The 20,401-nt window shown below is 40.2% G+C and overlaps 1 protein-coding gene across 4 annotated transcripts in view; it reads left to right on the top strand.

The window, feature by feature from the left end:
• RAPGEF2 (Rap guanine nucleotide exchange factor 2) overlaps window positions 1-20,401 on the top strand; it is a 160,618-nt gene that overhangs the window by 73,187 nt on the left and 67,030 nt on the right. For 3 of the 4 annotated variants that reach the window (XM_042829791.1, XM_042829790.1, XM_042829792.1), the window contains exons 1-2: window positions 3,905-4,051; window positions 6,041-6,208. In XM_042829791.1, coding sequence (XP_042685725.1) covers window positions 3,914-4,051; window positions 6,041-6,208 — 306 coding nt within the window. In that variant the 5' untranslated portion in view covers window positions 3,905-3,913. Of the gene's footprint in view, window positions 1-3,904; window positions 4,052-6,040; window positions 6,209-20,401 lie in introns of those variants that run through there. The other variant, XM_042829793.1, reaches the window with a different exon arrangement.

Genomic DNA, 20,401 nt, shown 5'->3' with positions numbered 1-20,401 from the left:
GGGGGGGGGGGGGGAGAAGGAACTGTGATACAAAAGGACTTCAGAAGCATAAGTGCCTCCAGGACAGGTACTGAGGAGAGAATCTGTGAGGTTTAACACTCAAGAGGCCCCGAGTCAGAATTTGTATCGTAGCAGCAAAGAAGTGTTGGAAGAACTGCTGTAAAACAAGGTTCTTAGGGGAATTTAGGTGGGGCAGCAACATCCTAACCCAGCAGCCTCTTGGCTGTCTGCATTACTGTTAACCTCTGCATCCCCTAGTGACAGCCACCAGCACAAAGATAGCTTTAAAATGCCTTAGCTTGGGTGTAATTCTCATGCACGTCACTGATAGAAGGAACATTGTTGCAAAGCTGGGATTCTCTCAGGTGCATTGTGGACTTAGCTGCAAACGGGTTATTTGTAGGAGCTGAAATTAATAAGGGTTAGGTAGGAGAAGAGGATTTTATCTTTATGCAACAAGGCATGCTAGAATGAAATGACTAAGGAGTGATAGAACCAAATGCAGTGTGCAGATGATGCAAAATTCTCTACTGCGTTTTAAACATAAAAATGTGGTGTAATCTTAAGATCTCTGGTGAAATCGATTATCCATAACCTTATTTCACACTACAGTAAGGAAAGGAATAAATTTGTCAAATCCCTAGACCTTGGAAATCATCTAGGAAGGGCTTTCTGTATTTTGCATTACCCAGTCAGTGCTCTCATAGACTGCGTATTTTGTGACAAATCTGGGTAGTCACACTCATTTTATCTAAGTCTGGTCTAGCATCAAAATCTGGGAAAAACAAGTATTGTGCAAAAGTTACTAAAACAGGGCTGCTGTTCTGAAGGTAATGTTGAGTCCACCAGGGGCTGACATTTGACTCTGCAGGTGGAGCTCCGTGCTAGGAGGAAAACCTAATGAAAACCTCTTCAGTCAGAGAGGGGAAGGCTGTAGGGGGAGCTTACAGTGGCCTTCCAGTACCTGACTGGTCCAACCTGGTTGGCTGTGAGCAACCTGGTCTACAGGGAGATGTCCCTGCCTGTAGCAGGGGGGTTGGATCTAGATGATCTTACAGGTCCCTTCCAATTCAAACCATTCCTCTGGTGTTTTGTAGAAGCTGTACGGCTTGCACTTGTTGATTAGCTCGGTGAATGGGCTGTATTATGTGCTGGTTATTTGGTTCTTTCTGGTTCTTACTAATATTTCAAACAACTTATTTTTGTTCAATTAAATCAAGTTTGTTTGGTATTTTCCTCTACCTGGTGGCTAGTTAGTTTAGCAGAGGTTTTGGAGCAGAGAAAGTGTCCTCTTTTAGTCTTTACTTTTTGCTCTTGTATCGAACACTGACAAATTAATTTTGATTTAAAAAAAAAAAAAAAAATAAGAAAACTTCTTGATTTTGATGTTGGTCTTCTGAATTGAATCAGTGGGATTGGCGGTGCCTTCAGATTTCATTTGTTTGTCAGTTGTGTGCCAGCACACATTTGTATGACTATGTGTGTAGTTCATCAAATGATGAGTGGCTACAGGAAAGCTGCCCTTTTATAAGGGCAGGTAGCGAGAGGACGGTCCAACCAGAAATGGTTTTAAACTGGAGGGTAAAAAAGAGGGTAGGTTTAGACTAGATACTGGGGTTGGACCATCCTCTCGCTCCCTGTGGCTCTGGTACAGGTAGCATGCAAATACTGCCCTGAATGTTGCACCACCATCAGAGCTGGTCATAGCTGAGCATGTGTAGAGGCAGTGGGCTCCTCCTTCTCACTGATTACCTGAGCTCCTTGCTGATAATGTGCTTTCAGTAGCAGATTGGAGGTCAGGAGGTTCAGTTGCAATGGCACATCTGAGGAGAGAACTGCAACACTTGAAAATATCATTGCATTTTTTGGCCTTGATTTACTTGCTGTCATAAATGCAATACTGAATGAAGATTAGGTTCGTTTATAACTTGAAGTGACTTGGCGTCTTTGTTCAAGGATTGTGTGCTCTGATAAATGTGCTGTCACGGGAATAAAACATCTACCATCTCCTTCCTCTTTGCTCTTTCCTCCCTCTCCAGTGAGATTTTAAGGAAGCACTGTGCCTCGCATCAGATTACTGGCCAAGAAAATAAGTTTGTCACTTCTTCAGTGGTCTAATGAATCGAGATACGGCTTCATTTTCCTGTACTTTTAAGAGTTGAAATTCTGTCAAAATTCAGGAGGGCGCAGCAGAGTGAAGCACCCTGTGGTTTGTCGCAGGACTGTAGAGGGAAGCATGTGTTTGCCTCTAGGAAAATATGCATTTTGTTGAGAGATTTCTTTATTGCATGTTTCTTTTCAAGAGGCTTAGTATTCTGGAAAATTTTTTCTATTGTCGAAGTCCCGTGTACCATTAAACACGATTATTTTTTTGATGAATAAGCACAGCTGGCATTTCTTTTCAATATGTGACTGCCTTCTTTTGGAGCTATAACGTGCTGTTGTTAAGAGATTAGCCTTTGGGGTAGCAAGTTAAATTGTTCATTTCTGCTAATCGCCAGGCAGGACAGCAGAGCAGATCTAAACTGGCTAGACGTGCTGTTCAGATTGGTATATGAGCTTCTGAAGTTTGCTTATTAGGAAATGCTTTTTGAAAAGGTACTTTTCACCAACTCTGCGTGTGTCCCTGTGCCTACATATTCCATAAGTGCTTAAATTGTAGATCTTACAATCTTTTTTAGTCTGATTTGGTTTTCTTAAGCTTCCTTAATAGCGGCCTTCTGAAGTTCTTCAACCCCTTTTCCTGTGCCTTTTATTTTTGCGTGTGTTCTCATTTATTTGTGCATGGAAAAATGTGTGTATACACAGACGTATCCTTATTCTTTTCCATGCTGGATATAAGAGAATTTGAGGAAACAAAGATGGCTTTTGAAAAGCCTGAGGAACATTTGGAAGCCCAGTGCCTTGCAAATAGCTTGGCTGCATGGAGATAAGGTCAAGGCAAGGCTTTCCATGCTTTCTTGAGCCCAATACTGCAGAAACAGAAAGGCCAAATGATTACATTAACCTGTGGGAGATGGATGTTAGAGCAGGCTTGCTAGAAAAGGCTGCAGGGTGAGTCCAGAATTATCACAGCTCCCGTTGTCCTGTTTGCAACAGCAAAGGTCAGGTCTGAATAGGAGCTAACCAGATGGGGATGGGTAGTGGGCAGGACACACCTCAGAAACCATCTTCAGCTGTTTCTTCCTTCCACCTGGACTGCATTATCTAAGCATAGGAAGGCTTGTATTGTATTTCACTGAATTATGCACTGCGTCTCTATGCTGCACCTCTGCTGCTGCTTTTCCCTGATTCTTTGCACTTGGGCCTGCAGAAAAACACTTATTTAATACAGGCCAGCACTTCAGAAATAGAAACTAGAATTGCTATTTTGTTTTATCCTATAGGAAGCAAAAATATTATCCTTCTTAATTGTTGTGCTAATGTGGGAATATGTAATGGAAAGCGGAACAAGCTTTTGCCTTTATCTGTTCAATTTGGGAATTCTCTTGCATTCAGAGTACTTCATTAAATTTTTTTTGAGTTAAAAACCAAACCCAAACAAAAAAGCTCATTGAAGTTGATCAGTCTTTTTATTCTTTCCTTTACATGCTAGTTAGCTTTCTTTACAGAAATGCAGATGGTTTAAGTAACTTAATACTGTAATGCCAGAAGAAGATACTAGATCAAACTCCAGTGTAGCTCAGAATCAGCCATGCATCTTAAGTACCCTGTGCTTGACTGACATTTGTTTTAGTGCTAATGGAATTATTTGGCAGTTACTCTCAGTAAACTATGTGAATCAGAAATGCACTGCTCCTGGTGTCAGCGGGTAGCAGCTATGTGTAGGAGGCCATGTGCATGAAACTGTTACGTTGTGAATAGGGATGTATGTATTATTCTATGCTTTATAAGAGCTGGGTAGAATGTAAATATGCTTATGGATTTTATTATGGATCTGACTTTTGTTCTGATGGACATATTTTTGTTCTTCAGTTTTGGCAAGCGTTCTGCAGGAAGCTTCAGGCGTGGCTGTGAATGCATTGTTTTAGAGCCTTCTGAAATGATTGTGGTAAGAATATTTTCATTCCATTTCTTCATTTTTTTTTTTTTTTTTTCTTTTTCAGAATAGAGCTTTATTTTACAGACCAGCCTTGATAAGCACTTCAGTTTTCAATAAAACATGTTGAGATCTGTTTGCACGTTAGCATTTATAAATGCAAGATGTCATGCATAACCTTACTTTTTTTGCATACCATACTTGAGTGAGAGGCATCTTTTTATGCTGTTGCAGTTTCCTTGCAACCCTACAACTTTTGCTTGTGTTAGCAGAATAGCAGAATACATATATGTATTTAGCAGCTGCTTTACTTAAAGCATAAGTGCTTTAAAGTATTAATCTCAGGCTCGTTTAAGTAATTGTTTGATTAAATGAAATGTATTTTCAGCTATCAGGTTTTAAGTATCAGTTTGAGAATTATGAAGTACTGTCAGCTTTTCTACAAGTCAAGTCTGTTGACTTGTCTGGTGCAAGTCGTTCTGTTGGTGGTGTCTGTTGTAGAACAGCATCATTTTTTAGGCTTCATAGGCACACAGGTTTTCAGCTGTCACATGAGGGTGCATCGTCTGAACAAGTGGTCACCTCTCCTATTTCTACTTGAGAAACCTGTCTTATGAAGCTAATTCAGTACGGAAATGGAAGGCATGAGTAAGACATGCTGATTGCTTTTTCCTTGGCCCTGAAGCTCTCTGCAATTCTCCCTTACTTAGAAGCAGCTCCTCAGCAGCAGCCCACTGCTGATGCCCTGTGCCAGCCCCATGATTTATCTCGCCTGTTTGTGTCACTGAAATCTGACCACAAGTTCAGGAAAGGATGCATGGTCCCAACGTTCTCTGCTGGGGTATAGCTCCGTTGGTTGTGTGAGCATCTGTCTGTCTTGGCCATTTCTACCCTGATAAGTTTTTGGGAAGCGTAGGCACATTTGAAATGTAGGCATAAGGAAAATAGAAGTAAAGTTCTGGACAGGCAGAGTCACCAGCTGGTAAACCAGGTAGACTGTGCTCACCCCTTGTACACTGGAAGCTACGTTCAGTGATGTGAGCTGGCTAGCACGTGACACTTCTGACTGATTTGCTGCAAATCCTTGGGAGTGTTTGTCTAATATTTATTTTTCTTACTGAAAAATACAGAGGGCCCTTGCTAGGTGCCTGGTAATCCCTTCTCTGCACCTCTACCTTTATCCCTGGCATGTTCAAATCAATTGAAGAATGGATTAACTGAATCCCCATGTATGGCCAGTAATGAAAAGCTTTCTCTTGTTGCCCTGTTGGTGTAGAGTAGTGTTTCTGTTGATAGGGTGAACATAGAAGGGATGTTGACTCTTAGCCAAATTACTAAAAAAACCAATTTTCTTTCAGGAAAGCCAGAGTTCTTAGTTGAAATATTTTTCTTTGCACTGTGCTGTTGTTTAGTAATTTAGGATGACGAAGGATCTGAAACCAAGGAGCTTTACTTTAGCCTCTTATTAGGATAAACCTAATAGGTATCTTTATTCTCCCTGCTATTGTTTTGAATTTGTTTTTATATTAATCCAATCTGTTAGAAAATGTATTTTATGCTCTTCGAAATATAGAAGTAAATAATAACAAGCAGTGCTGCTTATTGAAAAGCAAAGCTTTTGCCTTACGTTGGTTAGGAAAGATCTACAGCATCAAAGAGAAGTCAGTAGGAAAACTACCAAGTACTCTCCTATACAAGTTTTTTAATAATGTCTTTAGCAGTTTCAATGCAAGAAAAAGAACTGAGAGACAGCAGATGGAGACAGCATTTTTGAAAGAAGTATTGATACTCGTTACTTCCATTCATAGCTATATTTCTTTATTATCTCTCTGGGCATTTGATTTCTATTTTTTTTTTTTAATGCCTTCACTCTTTGTAGTGCTGAAAGTGCAGGAAATTCACAGCTGACTGCTGATTTTGAACTAGAATTAGTTGTATTTCTAACATGCAAAAGCGTTTTTATTTCTTATGGGAAATGATGCTTCCTTGAATCTATTATAGGTTGATTATATGGATGAAAATGAAGAATATTTTCAGCGTCAAGCTTCTCACAGGCAATCTCGAAGGAGGTTTAGGAAAATCAACCAAAAAGGGGAGCGACAAACAATTATTGATACTGTTGATCCTTATCCTGTGGGGAAGCCACCTCTGCCCAGAGGCTACCATACGGTAAGCTGCCTGCATTTGTTTCACAACAACAGAAACAGTGCTAAATGTAAAAATCAAAATGTCTGAATGTGTTGGCATCTTTAAACTGAGTGCTTCTGCAGGGGAGGAGTTTCCCCTTAACGTAAGGTGAATTTGCTGCTATCAGTAGGTGAGTGTGTGCAACTTCCCTTTTGGCTCGTGGTTGAAAGCATGGTTTCTGACTGTGAATGTCAGCTATTATTTCTTAGTGTTGGAGTCATTACTGTGTGAAATTGTGGGGAAAAACCTGCTCTAATTTCTATTTGATATTAGATTACAGTGCAAGGGGTTTAATGTGCAGTGCTCTTGGTAACTTGGTGAAGCTCTCATCCACATACATGATAACTGCTGTTCCAGAAAAAAGACTGGGCTGCATTGTAGTAGGCCAGATTCTTGGCTTAATTCTGTTGTTTCTTCTTGGAATCTAGAGCTTAGATGTCAAATTACTCTTCACTGATATCTGCATCGAGCCCTTCACATACATGAGTTTCAGTGAGCTATGTGTTCTGCCCTTCATTAGGGAGATCCTTTGGTCATTTCACTTGATTTCTTTTTATTGGATAATCTTATATGTTGAAAGCTTATGGACTTTCTCCTGGGATCAAAGTAGTAATTAAATTGTATTCTACAGAAGGTTTTGTTATGTGCCTTTTAAACTGGGGAAAGGTCTCTGAGATTAATGTTTGTATTGATTTCAACTGTAACCAAAATACTGGCAAAGCTGTTTGTCTTTGGCTCACGCTTGATTGCTCAAGCCTTCAAATCTGCAAAAACCATACAGGCCTGGATGCAAGTAACTTTGTACATATTCAGTCTTGGTGAGTTCATTTGGCTGAGTTTTGCACAATGTAAACCACGTGCAGATAAATGTGCAGGATTAGAGCTTTAGCTTTTAAAATAGCCATCTTTGGTCCAATGCAGAGCTGTAGGCTTCTTCCTTTTTTTGCCTTTATCCTTATCCTTCAATTTCTTTGGCCGTTCACAGGATATTCCATGTGTGTCTCTAAGTGTGTAGATGTTTGGTTACATCTCTTGTTAAAATTATACAGGCTTTTCCTCATAAGTTGAATAATTAATTATGCCAACAATTTGTTTTTGTTTATACAACAGTTTTTAATGGTTTAATTTTCAGTGCAGTTTTAATTGCCTCTGAATTTAATATGATTTGAACCAGTTCACTCGATTTGAACAGGAAACAGTTGACTGATTTTATTCTTGGCAAATGAAAATGCAGAAATGTACTTCATAGGACTTAGGAGCACAGGAAGAATTTTTCCTGTTGGTATTGATGTTTACAGTGAGCCCAGCAAACCATTCTGGGGTGATTTTTATTCAATACATAGGATAATAATTAGATAATATGCAATGCCATTTGCATTCATAGATCTATGCCTGTTTTGTACTACTTTAGGTGTACATAGTGAGTTTTTCTAAGTTCAACTTTGGCAGTGAGAGCAAAAGCCTATTTTGCACCGCTTTTGTTGTGTTCATAATGATTTTGTGTATGTGCTGGTAAACTCATTGCGAGAGGGATTTCTTTTTGATTTGGAAGAGATTACCAAATAAACCGTAAAATCTGCAATAATTGCAGTGAAATGTTGCTTTGAAAAGTAATATGATGTGTATGAGTGACTATATTTCTCAAAGCAAACAGTGAGTCAAACAGAACTCAAATGAGTTTTACAGTGTAGTGAAGGCTCTCTCTCCATGTTCTCTATTCCTTCCTATTTTCACAGCATTTAGTGATCTTGTATAATGCTCTCCCGTCTCTTGCCAATAACTTTTCTATTGCTTCAAGCACACATCTTAAAGACTGCTCTGTCTCTTCTCCCTATTTTCTATCCCCTGATAGCTCATATTTTTTAGTGTTAATTTCTTGACAATTCAACTAAAGAAATTATGGATCAAAAAACAACAACACAGGAATTGAGAGCATATTGCAGCACAGACCTTAAGGGCTTATTAGTCAGCGTTTGTCAGGGTCTCATCTTTGGCTCCACTTAGGAATGAACAGTGAGCAGCATTTAAAATAAATAGAAGTAGACGTACAAATACTGCATAGATAATGTTAAAGGCATTGAAAATGACTGAATGCAATGCATTTGTTTTGAAATTTGCTCTTTGTTGTGGATAGAATCTTGTTCAGGTGTTAGATGCATGATGTTTAAAATAATAGAGCTGCTTTGGTAGCATCCTCAAAATCGTTACTGAATGTACTAACTGTATAATTGCTTATTTTTTTCTCTTCATTCAAACTCTTATTTATCACGTAGTACGAATTTTGGTTGATAAATCACTAAGGCTGTATTTCCAATACTTCAGGAAGTCCAAACTGTTTTCTGAGGAAAGTTTTATGGAAATGTAGAGGGAAATACGAAGCTATCTTAAATGCATGGCTGTGCTTTTCACAAACTTAAATGCAGTGCTCTTAGCTGTGGCATGACTTTCTGCACATTAAGCCAAAATGTAGTAGAGAGTGGATCCTCATTAACATAATTTTAACATTATCTTCATAGTTGTGGAATGTACTATGGCATGTCTGATAACGTTCATCTTTTCCTTTCCTCCTATATGGCATTCATTTCATTTTGGCTCACAGGAATGCACTAAACCTCAGGTATTGTAATTTACTGTGTATGGTCCACTAACGATGTACTTGTGGGTTTGCAGTGTGATGTGATAATGCTGATGCAGTGCTCGAACTGAAAATCCTGGCCTTTGCTCTGACACTTGAACAGTCTTGCTATTATGTTCAAAATACTAATGTGAATGTGGAGTTTGATGTCTCTTGCCCAGCCTGATTGACCTTTCTTCATTGCTTTCATGTCTTGTGATTTAGAGAAAACAGATTGATGAATCAAAGGGGAAAAAATAAAACGTGTAGTTATTGGTAGAGATTTTACTAATGCACCTTTTCTGTCACGTGGGCCTGAATCTTTGATTCTTGATTCCAAAAATAAGGACTCTTGTACTTGTTTTCCACCTTTGTCACTAGAAGAGTGACATGGAATATGACAAGATGAGGAGCAAGGACGAGCACTTGGAAGAGTGCCTTTTGCACATCTTTCCTGATGGTGTGCACTGATTTTGTGAAAAGCAGTTGGATTTTGTGAGCTTGGTTTTGTTTTTTGGGTTTTTTTTGTAGGTTTTGTGAGATGTATTTTTTTTTGTGAGATGTATTATTTGAAAGGCTGAAGGACTGGGCTTGCTAGGTAGGGAGGAAAGTTTGCTCACGTGAGTCAAGTATCACAGAATGACACCAAAAATAAAGAAGTTTTGGCTGTCATCAGATCTCAAATGCAGATACAGTAATTTGAAGACCTGAGTGCTGCCTTTGGCACATGAGTTGACTTTGCCAGTGTCGAAGTGAGCAAATCCAGTATTTGCTAAGAATGAGTCTCATCAAACTGTTCAGTGTCTCAACTGACTTGTGTGCTGGAATTCTTTCTTCAGTAAGTATGGTACCTTTCCTTCCAGGAAGCTAGCTCTTTACCTGGAGAACAGGTCTCACCAGTTTTTTAGTGGGTTTGTGAATCCTGGGTGACATATGATAATGAAATGTTACGGCAAAGAGTGATAGTTTGGTCCTCAAATGATGGGATGAATTTTGGGTACTTCACAATGTTTTGATAACTTGCACTAAGTCTTTAAGGACCGTTTGAAATAATATCTAATGTTGGAATATTGTACAAAGGTGTGTTAATTTTGGAACATGGTTCCTAAGGTAAAAGCAACAACAACTTGTTAGCTTGTGGAAATAAAATGGCATCCTTTTCTCCACCAGTTTTAGCTCAGTAAAAAGAATTTGTTCTGTTAAGGTGAGGCTCAGCTACTTTTACTTAATTTTGGGAAATGCTGTACAGGTTTTTTTGATAGAAAATAATTTTTACTTGTTCTCGTGGTGTCTGAAACTGTCTTTAACTAGGATTAATACCTCATGTCTTAGTATTAGAAATCAAATTTTAATTTTAAACATAAATTGTCTTTAGCTTGCATCTGTCCTGAAGATGATTTAACTTGGTTATTAGCCTTTGTTGTGTGTGACTGAAAACGTGGGCTCTACCTTCTAAGAAACTGTTCAGCTTTCCTGTTGTAGACTGACTTCTCTTTTTGACACTTCAAAATAGAGCAGTGGAAGTAGTATTGGTAGATCCATAGATAAAATGCTGAAGCACCAGCCCTGAACCAAACCTGTAGCATGTGTTTTTTTTTTCCTCTCCATGATAATCTGAGAGGGTTTGGGTTATTTAATATCTTGATGAAAATTGCTGCTGGTGCATCTTCAGGCAGACTTGTTAAAGCTGCCTGCTGAAGCCCAGCACGATTCCTGCTGCCTTCGGGAGGCTTTCTTATCCTACTTGGCTTGAGGTTCACCAGAGGCAATCTACTTACGCCCTGAATGTTGGAAGGAAAAGAGCAGTGGGTGTGAGCCCACTGATAACCTCTGCTTTTCCCTCAGGTTACAATTAATTTTGTAATAATACCAAAATAATAATTTCATCCTCGCACGCTGTGTGCTTTGGGGCCATTCATCCCACTGATAGCATTACAGGCAGACGAATGTTGTCCTTTGGGAGCTTTTTGAATGGAGGGACTGAAAATTTGAATGAGGAGGGCTGGGAATGAAACCGTTTCTGTTCTGGGAGAGTCTTATTGGTAGTCATGGCTCTCCTGAAAAAAGTATGTGAAAATAAGGTGGCTTTTTTGACTTGTTTAAGTATTAGAACTTGCTCATTTTGAAAGTCAGGAGCAAGTGAAAAAATTGTAGGAGCCTTGCTTTCCTGTCCCTAACTCCTCTTGCAATTAAAATTTACTTCAAATGACTGGATGACCCTGGGAGCTACCAACCTGTTAGTCTCACCACTGTGCTGAGAAAGATCATGGAGCAGATTCTCTTGGAATCTATGCTAAGGCATATGAAAAGCAGGGAGCTGATAAGGGAGACCCAGTGTGGCTTCACTGAGGTCGAATCCTGCTTGATCAACCTAGTGGCCTTTTATGACGGTGTCCCTGCTTCAGTGAGCAAGGGAAGAGCCACCGATGTCATCTGTCTTGACTTCAATATGGCCTTTGACACGGTGCCCCACAACATCCTTCTCTCCAAGTTGGAAAGAAATGGATTTGATGGGTGGACTGTTCAGTGGACGAGGAACTGGCTGCAGGATCGAATCCAGAGAGTAGTGGTCAATGGCTCCATGTCTGGATGGAGATGATTGGCAAATGGTGTCCACGAGGATCTGTGCCAGGACCTTTTGATATCTTCAGTTGCATTGACAGTGGGATTGTGTGCACTCAGCGAGTTTGCTGATGACTCCAAGCTTTAGGATGCAGTCAACTCACCAGAAGGATGGGAAGCCATCCGGAGGGACCCAGGCAGGCTTGAGCAGTGGGCCCAGATGAACCTCATGAGGTTCAACAAATCCAAGGACTTGCACGTGCGTTGAGGCAACATCCGCTACCAATACAAGCTAGGGGGGTTAAAGGATTGAGTGCAGACCTGCCAAAAAAGACCTGGGGCTACTGGTGGATGGGAAGCTGGACGTGAGCCGGTACTGTGCCCTTGCAGCTCAGAAAGCCAATGGCATGCTGGCTGCATCAAAAGAAGCATGTCCAACAGAGTGAGGGAGGTGATTCTGCCCCTCTGCCCTGCACCGGTGAGGCCTCACCTGGAGTGCTGCATCCAGGTGTGGAGTCCTCAGTACAGGAGGGACATGGACCTGTTGGAGTGTGTCCAGGGGAGGGCCCCAAAAAATCAGCCAAGGGATGGAACACCTCTCCTGTGAGGACAGGTTGAGGGAGCTGGGGCTGCTCAGCCTGGAGAAGAGAAGGCTGCGAGGTAACCTGACAGCAGCCTTTTGGTATCCAAAGGGAAACTACAGGAAAGAAGGGGACAGGCTGTTTAGCAGGGTCTGTGGTGATAGAACAAGGGGAAACGGTTTCATGCTTAATGAGGGTAGATTTTAGTTGGACATAAGGAAAAAGTCTTTTATAGTGAGGGTGGGGAGGTGTGCTGGAAAGGGTTGCCCAGAGATGTGGTGGGTGCCCCATCCCTGGAGACTTTCAAGGTGAGGCTGGAGATAAGGCCCTGGGCAACCTGATCTAGTTCATTGGGGGGGGAGTTAGGCTAGGTGACCTTTAAAGGTCCCAACTCTCAGGATTCTGTGATTCTGTTAGCAAAGTAGCCTCTCTTGTTTTCTGATGCTGTTCTGCAATAGCATTATATGCTGCTCCACTATCTTACTACTACTGTTATTGTGATATGCCTTACTGTAAAGTATTCTCGTTAGCACATTGTATTCTATATCCACAGATGATGCTGTAATGACAATATTTCCTGTCCCTATGTGGCAAAATGCAACCTCACAACTGTGCAGTTTCCTTCCTTCATTTATTCTGCAAGGAATCTGTTAATATATGAGCAACGCTGTTGTTTTCATTTTGTGCAGGACCTGCAGCAAACCAAAATTGTTAGATCTTCCTCCTTTTAGAAATATCTGCTGGCAAACTAATGCAAAATTAATGACATGCAGTGCGCTATTTACTCAACTAGCAGCTTCTGTCAAAGCATGTCTATTTTAGTGTATTACATCATCCCTGCTGAAGGACTCATGTATCCATTGGGATTTACTGTTCTTTCATTCCCTTTAGAAGGGCTTACACTGATGTAACTGGGTTTGTAATTGTGATTGGATTTGGAAATTCAAAGAGCAACGTACTTCAAATTATGTAGCATTTTATGCAACTGGGCTGTCAATAATCTTACTGCCAATTCCATTGCTTAGATACATTACTGACATTGGGTCTTGTTGACAGATTGTGGAGGTTGACAATAGTTTATGAACACACACACGATACTTTGGTTAATAGCAGCAAAGATTTTCTGGTATAGCATGAGATTTTTCTGTTGTTACTGAATTGTGGTGTTCTTTTTTAATGTCATTTATGATACTGTTTTTCTGAGATGTGGAGTAAAGGACTAAAACCCAACTAAACGTGATTTTGATCGTTAAAATGGAATGTTGTTCGTGTAGCAGAAAATTAGGTTTCCAAAGTTGATCATTGCATAGCGTAATTAATTACAAATATGGAATTTCTGCTACTTAAACTTGATTAGAGTTGAGGACAATTTAAATACAAAACGAATCCCTACGTGTTTTAAGATATTTCTTACATATGTTGTCTTAGTTAGCATAGAGTTGTTTTAGGAGTGATGGTTGCATGTCAAATGTGTATAGGGAAATGGGAGCTAGATATAGATTGTATTTGTGTTAAGATTATGATATTTGCATCTCTGCAGAGATGGACATCAGAAGTGATGGTATTAGCCCTCTAGAGCATGGCCAGCTCATTTTCACAAGTATCTGAGCCATTGTTATGTGAGCTGTGCTGACATGGTGACTTACAGATAAAATTACTAGCGCTTGGCATCAGTCTGTTTCAGAGAGCTTTTAAAGGTGCTTCTGAGTTCAGACTGTTTGAAATGAACGTTTTAAGTAAATCTTAAATATCCTGAGCCACTACTTTGTTCAGCAGATGTTTATATGAGAGCCCCGTCTTAGCTTGTGTTGAAGCACAGTTTTCTTTGCTTGTACTTCGCCTTACGTGACACCCAGTTTTGGGGAGCTAACTGCTACATAAAATGAAGCAGTTGCTTTGAATTTGCTGCGAGGCTTGCGTGTAAATTCTTTCCTTTTCCTTACCATTCTAATAATGTGCTCCTGTAGCCATACTCTGGTCACTGAGGAACTAAATCCTCTTAGAACTACCTTGAGAACTTTTTTTTCTCAATTTCCTGGAGTCTACAGATCTGTGATGGAAGGATATTGGCTATAACAGGAAAAAAAAAAAATAATCTTGTATGTAAGATCTAGTTAGTGTGTTAGTATTATGTTGCATGCTTATAATGAGTTTTGGGAGTTTATTCTTTAGCAGTTAGCCTTAATTATCTGGCAATTCAAAGGCAGTAAAGTTTTGACATGCACCCGGAACATCTGGCAGCGTTACGTGTATTATTGATATGCCTGGCATAAAAACTGCACAGACAGTGCTCCTGTATTGTTTTGCTTCATTTGTATATGCATGTGTGTGCATGCACAGGCTAAAATTGTACCATGTTTTACCTCGTCTTTTCACTTGACTCCATTACACTCCTCACCAGCAGTTCATTCTTCTCTCGAATGCTGTAATTTCTGTATGAAGGCATGCAGTGCAACTAACTGGTTTTTTTTTTAAGTCTGCAAATGTTCCCAGGACACAAAAGGTGATCCTAATACTAAGCATGCTGATGTTTTCAGATAAGAATCTTGTAATCTTCCAATACAAAACAATGGAGACCCAATTTGATAGATGCGCCTTACTTTATTGCATATCCGCATGACCAAGATTAAAATTGCAAGGGAAAAATACAGTGTTAAATTTGCAAAATAGGGCCTCTGTCAGTGGATGGTAGTTGGTTCCCTGATTTATTTAATATTCACTTAATATAAAGGGGTGAGAGAAGGGTACTTAGAATTTCATTTGAAGGTCTCTGAAAGATGCAGTGCTGTTTTTACACTCTTTAAAAATGGGTCACTTTTATTTTTGAAAAACAATTATGAGAAATGTTTGAGGTTGTATGTAATTGTTACTGATATAAGCAGAAGATCTGGATAAATATTTCTGTGCAGTTGCTATAACACAAGGCTCTCAGGGTATGATAGAGCATGCTGTGTATTACACAAGGGAGAAATTGCAGCAACGTGAAGAGAGAGTTCTCCAAAAAGAAAATGATCTTATGCTGCTAAACTATGGTTAGTGTTGGTTTTAATTGGGAACCCCTGGAGTAGGCTCTAGGGAGAATCTCCCTGGATAAAACTGTGTCTGAAGACAAAAGCAAAAGTTATTTCCTTCCAACAGATAACTGAAGTGAATGAAAATCCTCTCTCATAGCATCCAGCACTGTCAAAGCTGAAGTTCCTTAAAATAACAGCAATACTTAGATATGGACCACAGGAGATGTCCAAATAAACAGTCAAGAGGACAGACAGAAAGCAGTCATTTTCAGATATGGTAGAGAAAATGACAACTTCCAGCATGGGAGGAATCTGGAAACCTAGGGGAAGATGGAGGTTTATTGCTAGTCAGCTGTTTGCACCTTGAGAACACAGTGATGGGAATTTCACAAACTCTCTTAAAGCTTGTATGTAAGTTCAAGGAAAAGTGCTAGAAAGCATCTCATATATTCTTAAAGCAGAAATATCCTTCCACTACTGCCAAAATCTCGCAAGTGACAAAGCAATGAACGAACAAGCAAACAAAAGAACAGAAAAGCAGTTAGTGTGTAGGTGAGATTAGGAAAAAAATGGAGTGACTTCTGTTAGTTTTTTAATCCATTAGCATTTAATACTGGCAATCCTGCCCTGGTGGTCTCAGGTGTGTTGAGTTCTGTGCCAGAACAAGCATGGCTTGTAATTCAGACCTGTCAGCTTGTTGCAAGTAGCAGTTATAGGACTCAGGGAGGCTGGTGAAGAACTTATGGGCTACAACTTGAGTGGTTAACTGACCTAAAAAAAATCCTTGATTTTTGTTCTTCCTCTCAACCATGTTGGCAGTAGGACACACATGACAGAGGTGTTCCATTATCCAGCAGCTGTAACGTATTCCTGCTTTAGCATGCAGTAAAGTATGAAATGTGGGGGCACCTCGCATCACTGAAGAACCCTGAAATTCCTGCTATGAATTTGTTAGGAACAAAGTGATACAATTTACATTTGCTTTGTTTTTGCCCCAAGCTAGCAAGGAGATTTGTGTCTTAGCAGCAAACCTTTGCCCTCGCAGGTGTGGATGGCAAGGCATCATTTAGATCTGGCAAAGGAGCCTTGCTAATTGTGTACGCCATCAATTCTTGACCTTGGAAGAAGCATTTGCTTTTTGGCTTGTGTACTTTTGTTTCACAATTTCAAAGCAAAAGATGCATTCTCTTGTTCTCTGATTTGCTTAATGTTATTTTAAACTCTTTTTCTTACACCAAAGAGGGGAGAAAACTTTATGAACGTTGGAAAAAAACTCCCTGTATTTTGCCAGAATGCAGTTTCCACTCCTAAAGCTCTGAAACAGTCAAGAACGATCCTCTGTGATTGTTCTGCTAGTTGAAATCATTAAAATCTTCTGTTTTAATGTCTAGTTCTTAGCATTAAATAATGTATGCTTTTAAAGCCTTGTTAATGGCATAAAACTTGAGGCTTATGTAACCAATAGTCAACAAGTAAATCAGTAAAACATTACGTGGTAAAGTGACTTTGCAAGCACTCAAAATCAAAATTCTTTTCATGCAAATAAGATTTAACAAGTAGAACTGCAGTATATGTTGCAGGGACACAAAGGATGTGTTACATTTGTTTTTGAAGAAAAAAATTAGATTTAAAGCTTGGTTAAACACAGAGCCCAAATGAGTTTCTCTGTGCTCTTACTGTGGTTATTCTTTGCTGAAGTAGATTTTGGAAGATTTGGGTGTGCTGAAGATGGGACGCTGCCACTTTTGGGATGAGCAGACATTGTCTGTTTTACCTTTAAAAAATGTCATGTGTCATAAAAGAGAATTTGATGGCAAGTGTTTTAGAGGAAGGTTATAACTTGCTTTACTTTGAGCTGGCTGGCACACATGCTGGAAGCTTGCTTTTCTGATGCCAGAGCTATGCTGGAGGTGAAAAACCAGCCTGTGGTCACAGGGAAGATTGGTGGCTGCTGTACATCCGCCCTGCTCAGGCACCAGCCTGCCAGCTCCAGGCTCATCGTTCTCTTAAAGATCCAGATTACAGGTTCATCTGCAGCAGCAGCTCAGCAGAAGGGCATTTGTTCAAATGGTCTGGACCATCAATAAACACGCTATCAAAGCAGCACAGATTGCTCCATTTAAACCAGACTTTGGTGTTGCCAGCAGTGCAGTGAATGTCAGTGTAATGGTGGTGACGTTGCATCAACTGAAACATTAATTTGACAAATGCTGTTGCCTTCTCCTACAGCCATGTGCAGTGTCTGTGTAATTGCCCCTTTGCTGTAAGTGTTTTGAGGGCACATAATGACTGTGGAGCTCGTGCCTTATTACTTAGTCTCCTTTTCTAGATCACTTCTTTTTTTTGTCTCACTGAAGTCATAAAGTGACAGTAAATCCGGTGGTTGAGAAAATTTTGATGTCTTTTGACTTAGATTTTGAACAAGAAGGAAATGATTCTTTGTACTGTGCTCAAAGGAAAAGGGGAAAGATCTGATAATTCCTGTCTATGAGATAAAAAGAATATTTGGCGTGTATGTAATCTGTGTCAAATTTTAAATATTCCTGCAAATAGTTGTGAGTTAAAATGATTGTTTGAAATTGAAGATTTGAGGAAATCTGTTGTTGCAGCATTAGTCATTAATCTAAAAGTCCAAGCAATAGTGGCACCATTTAGGAGAATCTCTGTGAGATGGTATTCTGGAATGTCAAATACTTTAGAGGCGTTATTTTAGGTGGTGCACGCTGCTGAGATCTGTACCAGTTTCTACCTTAAATTCAGGACTTCTGCTTATGAATTCTGAATTCCATCCAAGGAAGACCTAACATCTGTAGTTACATTTGTTAGGAATTTTTCACATTTTTCTATGAGTCTCAGGGAGAGATGCCTGCTTTCTTATTTGTGTAATACTTTGAAAGCTGTTGAGGATAACTGATTGCGTCCTATTATTGCACATCAGGTTCATAAGCATCTCACTTCAACCACCTACAAAAGCATTTGCAAAAAAAACCTTTTGCTCTTGTCAAACTTCAAGTCTAAACCAGGAGTTTGTAAGTGAACTTGGAAATGCACGTGAATGCAAAGTTGCGTTTAGGCTTTGTAGGGGCTTCATAGTTGTTTATGATAGAAACTTTTCAGGATGTAATTCTTTAGTGTCCTTAGCTAATTTAAATGCCCTTCATTCTTTACTGAAAGATGCAAAAATTAATTGAACTTCTTTTTTATTTAATTTTTATGAAGCGTTATGTGATTACGTGGGTAGCTCTGAAAGTAGTGCTTCTTATTTATTTCTATGGAAACTACAGATGCGAAGAGCACAGAAACACTTGATAAAGCAAACTCTCAGCTACAAAACATCGTTTTGCAACGTAGGTCCCACCATTAGCTATGCATTTTTCACCAATGATGAACAAGAGCCTGCATAGCATGCTTTTAGAAATCTGCACTGTGGGAGGTGACCCACTGTTGCTGTCACCACTGCTGAAACGCACCACACTCCACCTCACTTTTCTCACCTCCACTGTTTGGTCTCCAGAAACATTCAGCAAGCGTTGGTGAATGTCAGTGGGTGCCATTTTTTTTCTGCTTGGAATAGTTCAAAACATGCCCTTTTGCTTCTGTACTCATTTCCATGTCAGGTGCTGTTTTGTCAGACTGCCCCTCTGCTGCCATGTGTCCCGTGGAAACAAAATGAGCATTGGTTGGAAGGTTCTACCTCTACTATCGTATCACCAGCATCCAGCTCTGACGTCATAGGCCAACACAATAAAACAAGAAGTATTACTTTTAGAGCAGTCTTCATTTTTCTTCTGGAGTGATAATAGGAGGTACATGTTTACATTGCTCTACTGTATCTGGGAAGTGAGAGAGGTGGTGGTAATTGAGTCACAGGATGGATTGGGTTGGAAAGGACCTCAAAGCCCACCCAGCCCCAACCCCTGCTGTGGGCTGGACTGATCCCACCAGCTCAGGCTGCCCAGGGCCCCATCCAGCCCGGCCTTGAGCACCTGCAGAGATGGAGCACCCACAGCTCTCTGGGCAGCTGTGCCAGGGCCTCACCACCTTCTGAATAAACAATTTCCTCTTAGTGCCTAATCTAAATCTCCTCTCTTTTAGTTTAAACCACCCCACTCCCCCCCCTTCCATATGCAGATACATGTTTGTAGCTCAGTTAAGTACATAACAGTCCAGAAAAGTGTTGTGTTTCCTTCCTACGCTGCTGAGTAATTTCTGTCTTGGCAGAAATTCCTTTTTTTCTTTTTTTTTTCCTGATATGAGCTTGTAGCACTCAAATCAGATTCTGGTTGTGCTGTTATACACTAGGTCACTGAATTGGGAAGTTTTGCTTTGTGTGTCAACAAGTGGCAGTTTTTGATGTTGTACTAGGTGGGTTTTGTTGGACCTTCCCAAAATGAATATCTTTTCCTATTTCGGTTCAGAACTTGATCAGAAAATTGATGGTGCTAAGCATTTCACAGTTTTACAGGGCTCGAGCATGATCTAACACTTTAAAGTCATCTGTTGGGTGGCATTGGCACGTCACAAAGACTTCAAAAAACTTATTTTTGTCATTCAGACATTTTAAAGAGTAACTTCTCTTTGGAAAGTTTTTAGCATATACTAGGAAACCCAGGTCACAAGTGTCATAAACTTTCATAAGTGTAAATAGATTTAGTTTTGAATGTGCTGCGTATGAAGTGGTGTCCTTAGAGTAAGTGTAAAAAATAAAGATCAGATTGGTTTTCATTAAATTTATAGCCTCATTTCCTAGCAATCTTTGTCTGCACAGAAAGAAATCACTCCGTAATTACCAGTGGACATGTATTTTGGTGGAAGGCAGCTGCCGATTAGGTTATGTGGTACTCTGCAGCATTCATTTCTTCCTGTGTTTACGCCTTTGTAACAACTGTTAAATCCTTTTCCCTCCTATTATTGAAGGAAATAGAAAAGACTTTGAAGTGGCTTTAAGCACAGATGGTCGCTGATTTGACAGAATATGCTGTAAACATGCCCTGAGAAGGCTGAGGCTTGCTTGGGCAGGTGGCACGATCCCGTTGGTCCCGTCTGGGTCTCCGCTGCCCGGTGCCATGGATCTGGGCTCTGCGGTGAGGGCTGCCCACTGGCTTTGCTGCTGCAGCCCAGCCTCTGCGCCTTGGCTCCTCTGCAGCCTGGTTCTGGCAGTGTGCGACCAGCAGCACAGCCCTACCAGGGGAGGCACCGGGAGATTTCCTAGTTTAAGATGCAATTACGGTCAGAGAGGGGGATTATAAAAGCCATATGTATGTCAGTGTCTTTCAGATCTTGCATCCCCTTTTGTTTTCTGGGGGATTTGTGTATACAGTGCGCGCAGAGAAGCAAGATCTATATTCAGGAAGAAAAATTGCATTTTAAGAGGATCTTGACGCTCACGGGCTACAGGCCGTGG

Source organism: Centrocercus urophasianus, unplaced genomic scaffold (genome assembly GCF_019232065.1).
Source record: "Centrocercus urophasianus isolate 14NV4802_14NV808 unplaced genomic scaffold, USGS_Curo_1.0 seq_32, whole genome shotgun sequence".
NCBI classification, from domain to species: domain Eukaryota; kingdom Metazoa; phylum Chordata; class Aves; order Galliformes; family Phasianidae; genus Centrocercus; species Centrocercus urophasianus.
Note: the sequence above shows the minus strand (reverse complement) of the source record. Positions and strands in the feature narration are given on the sequence as shown.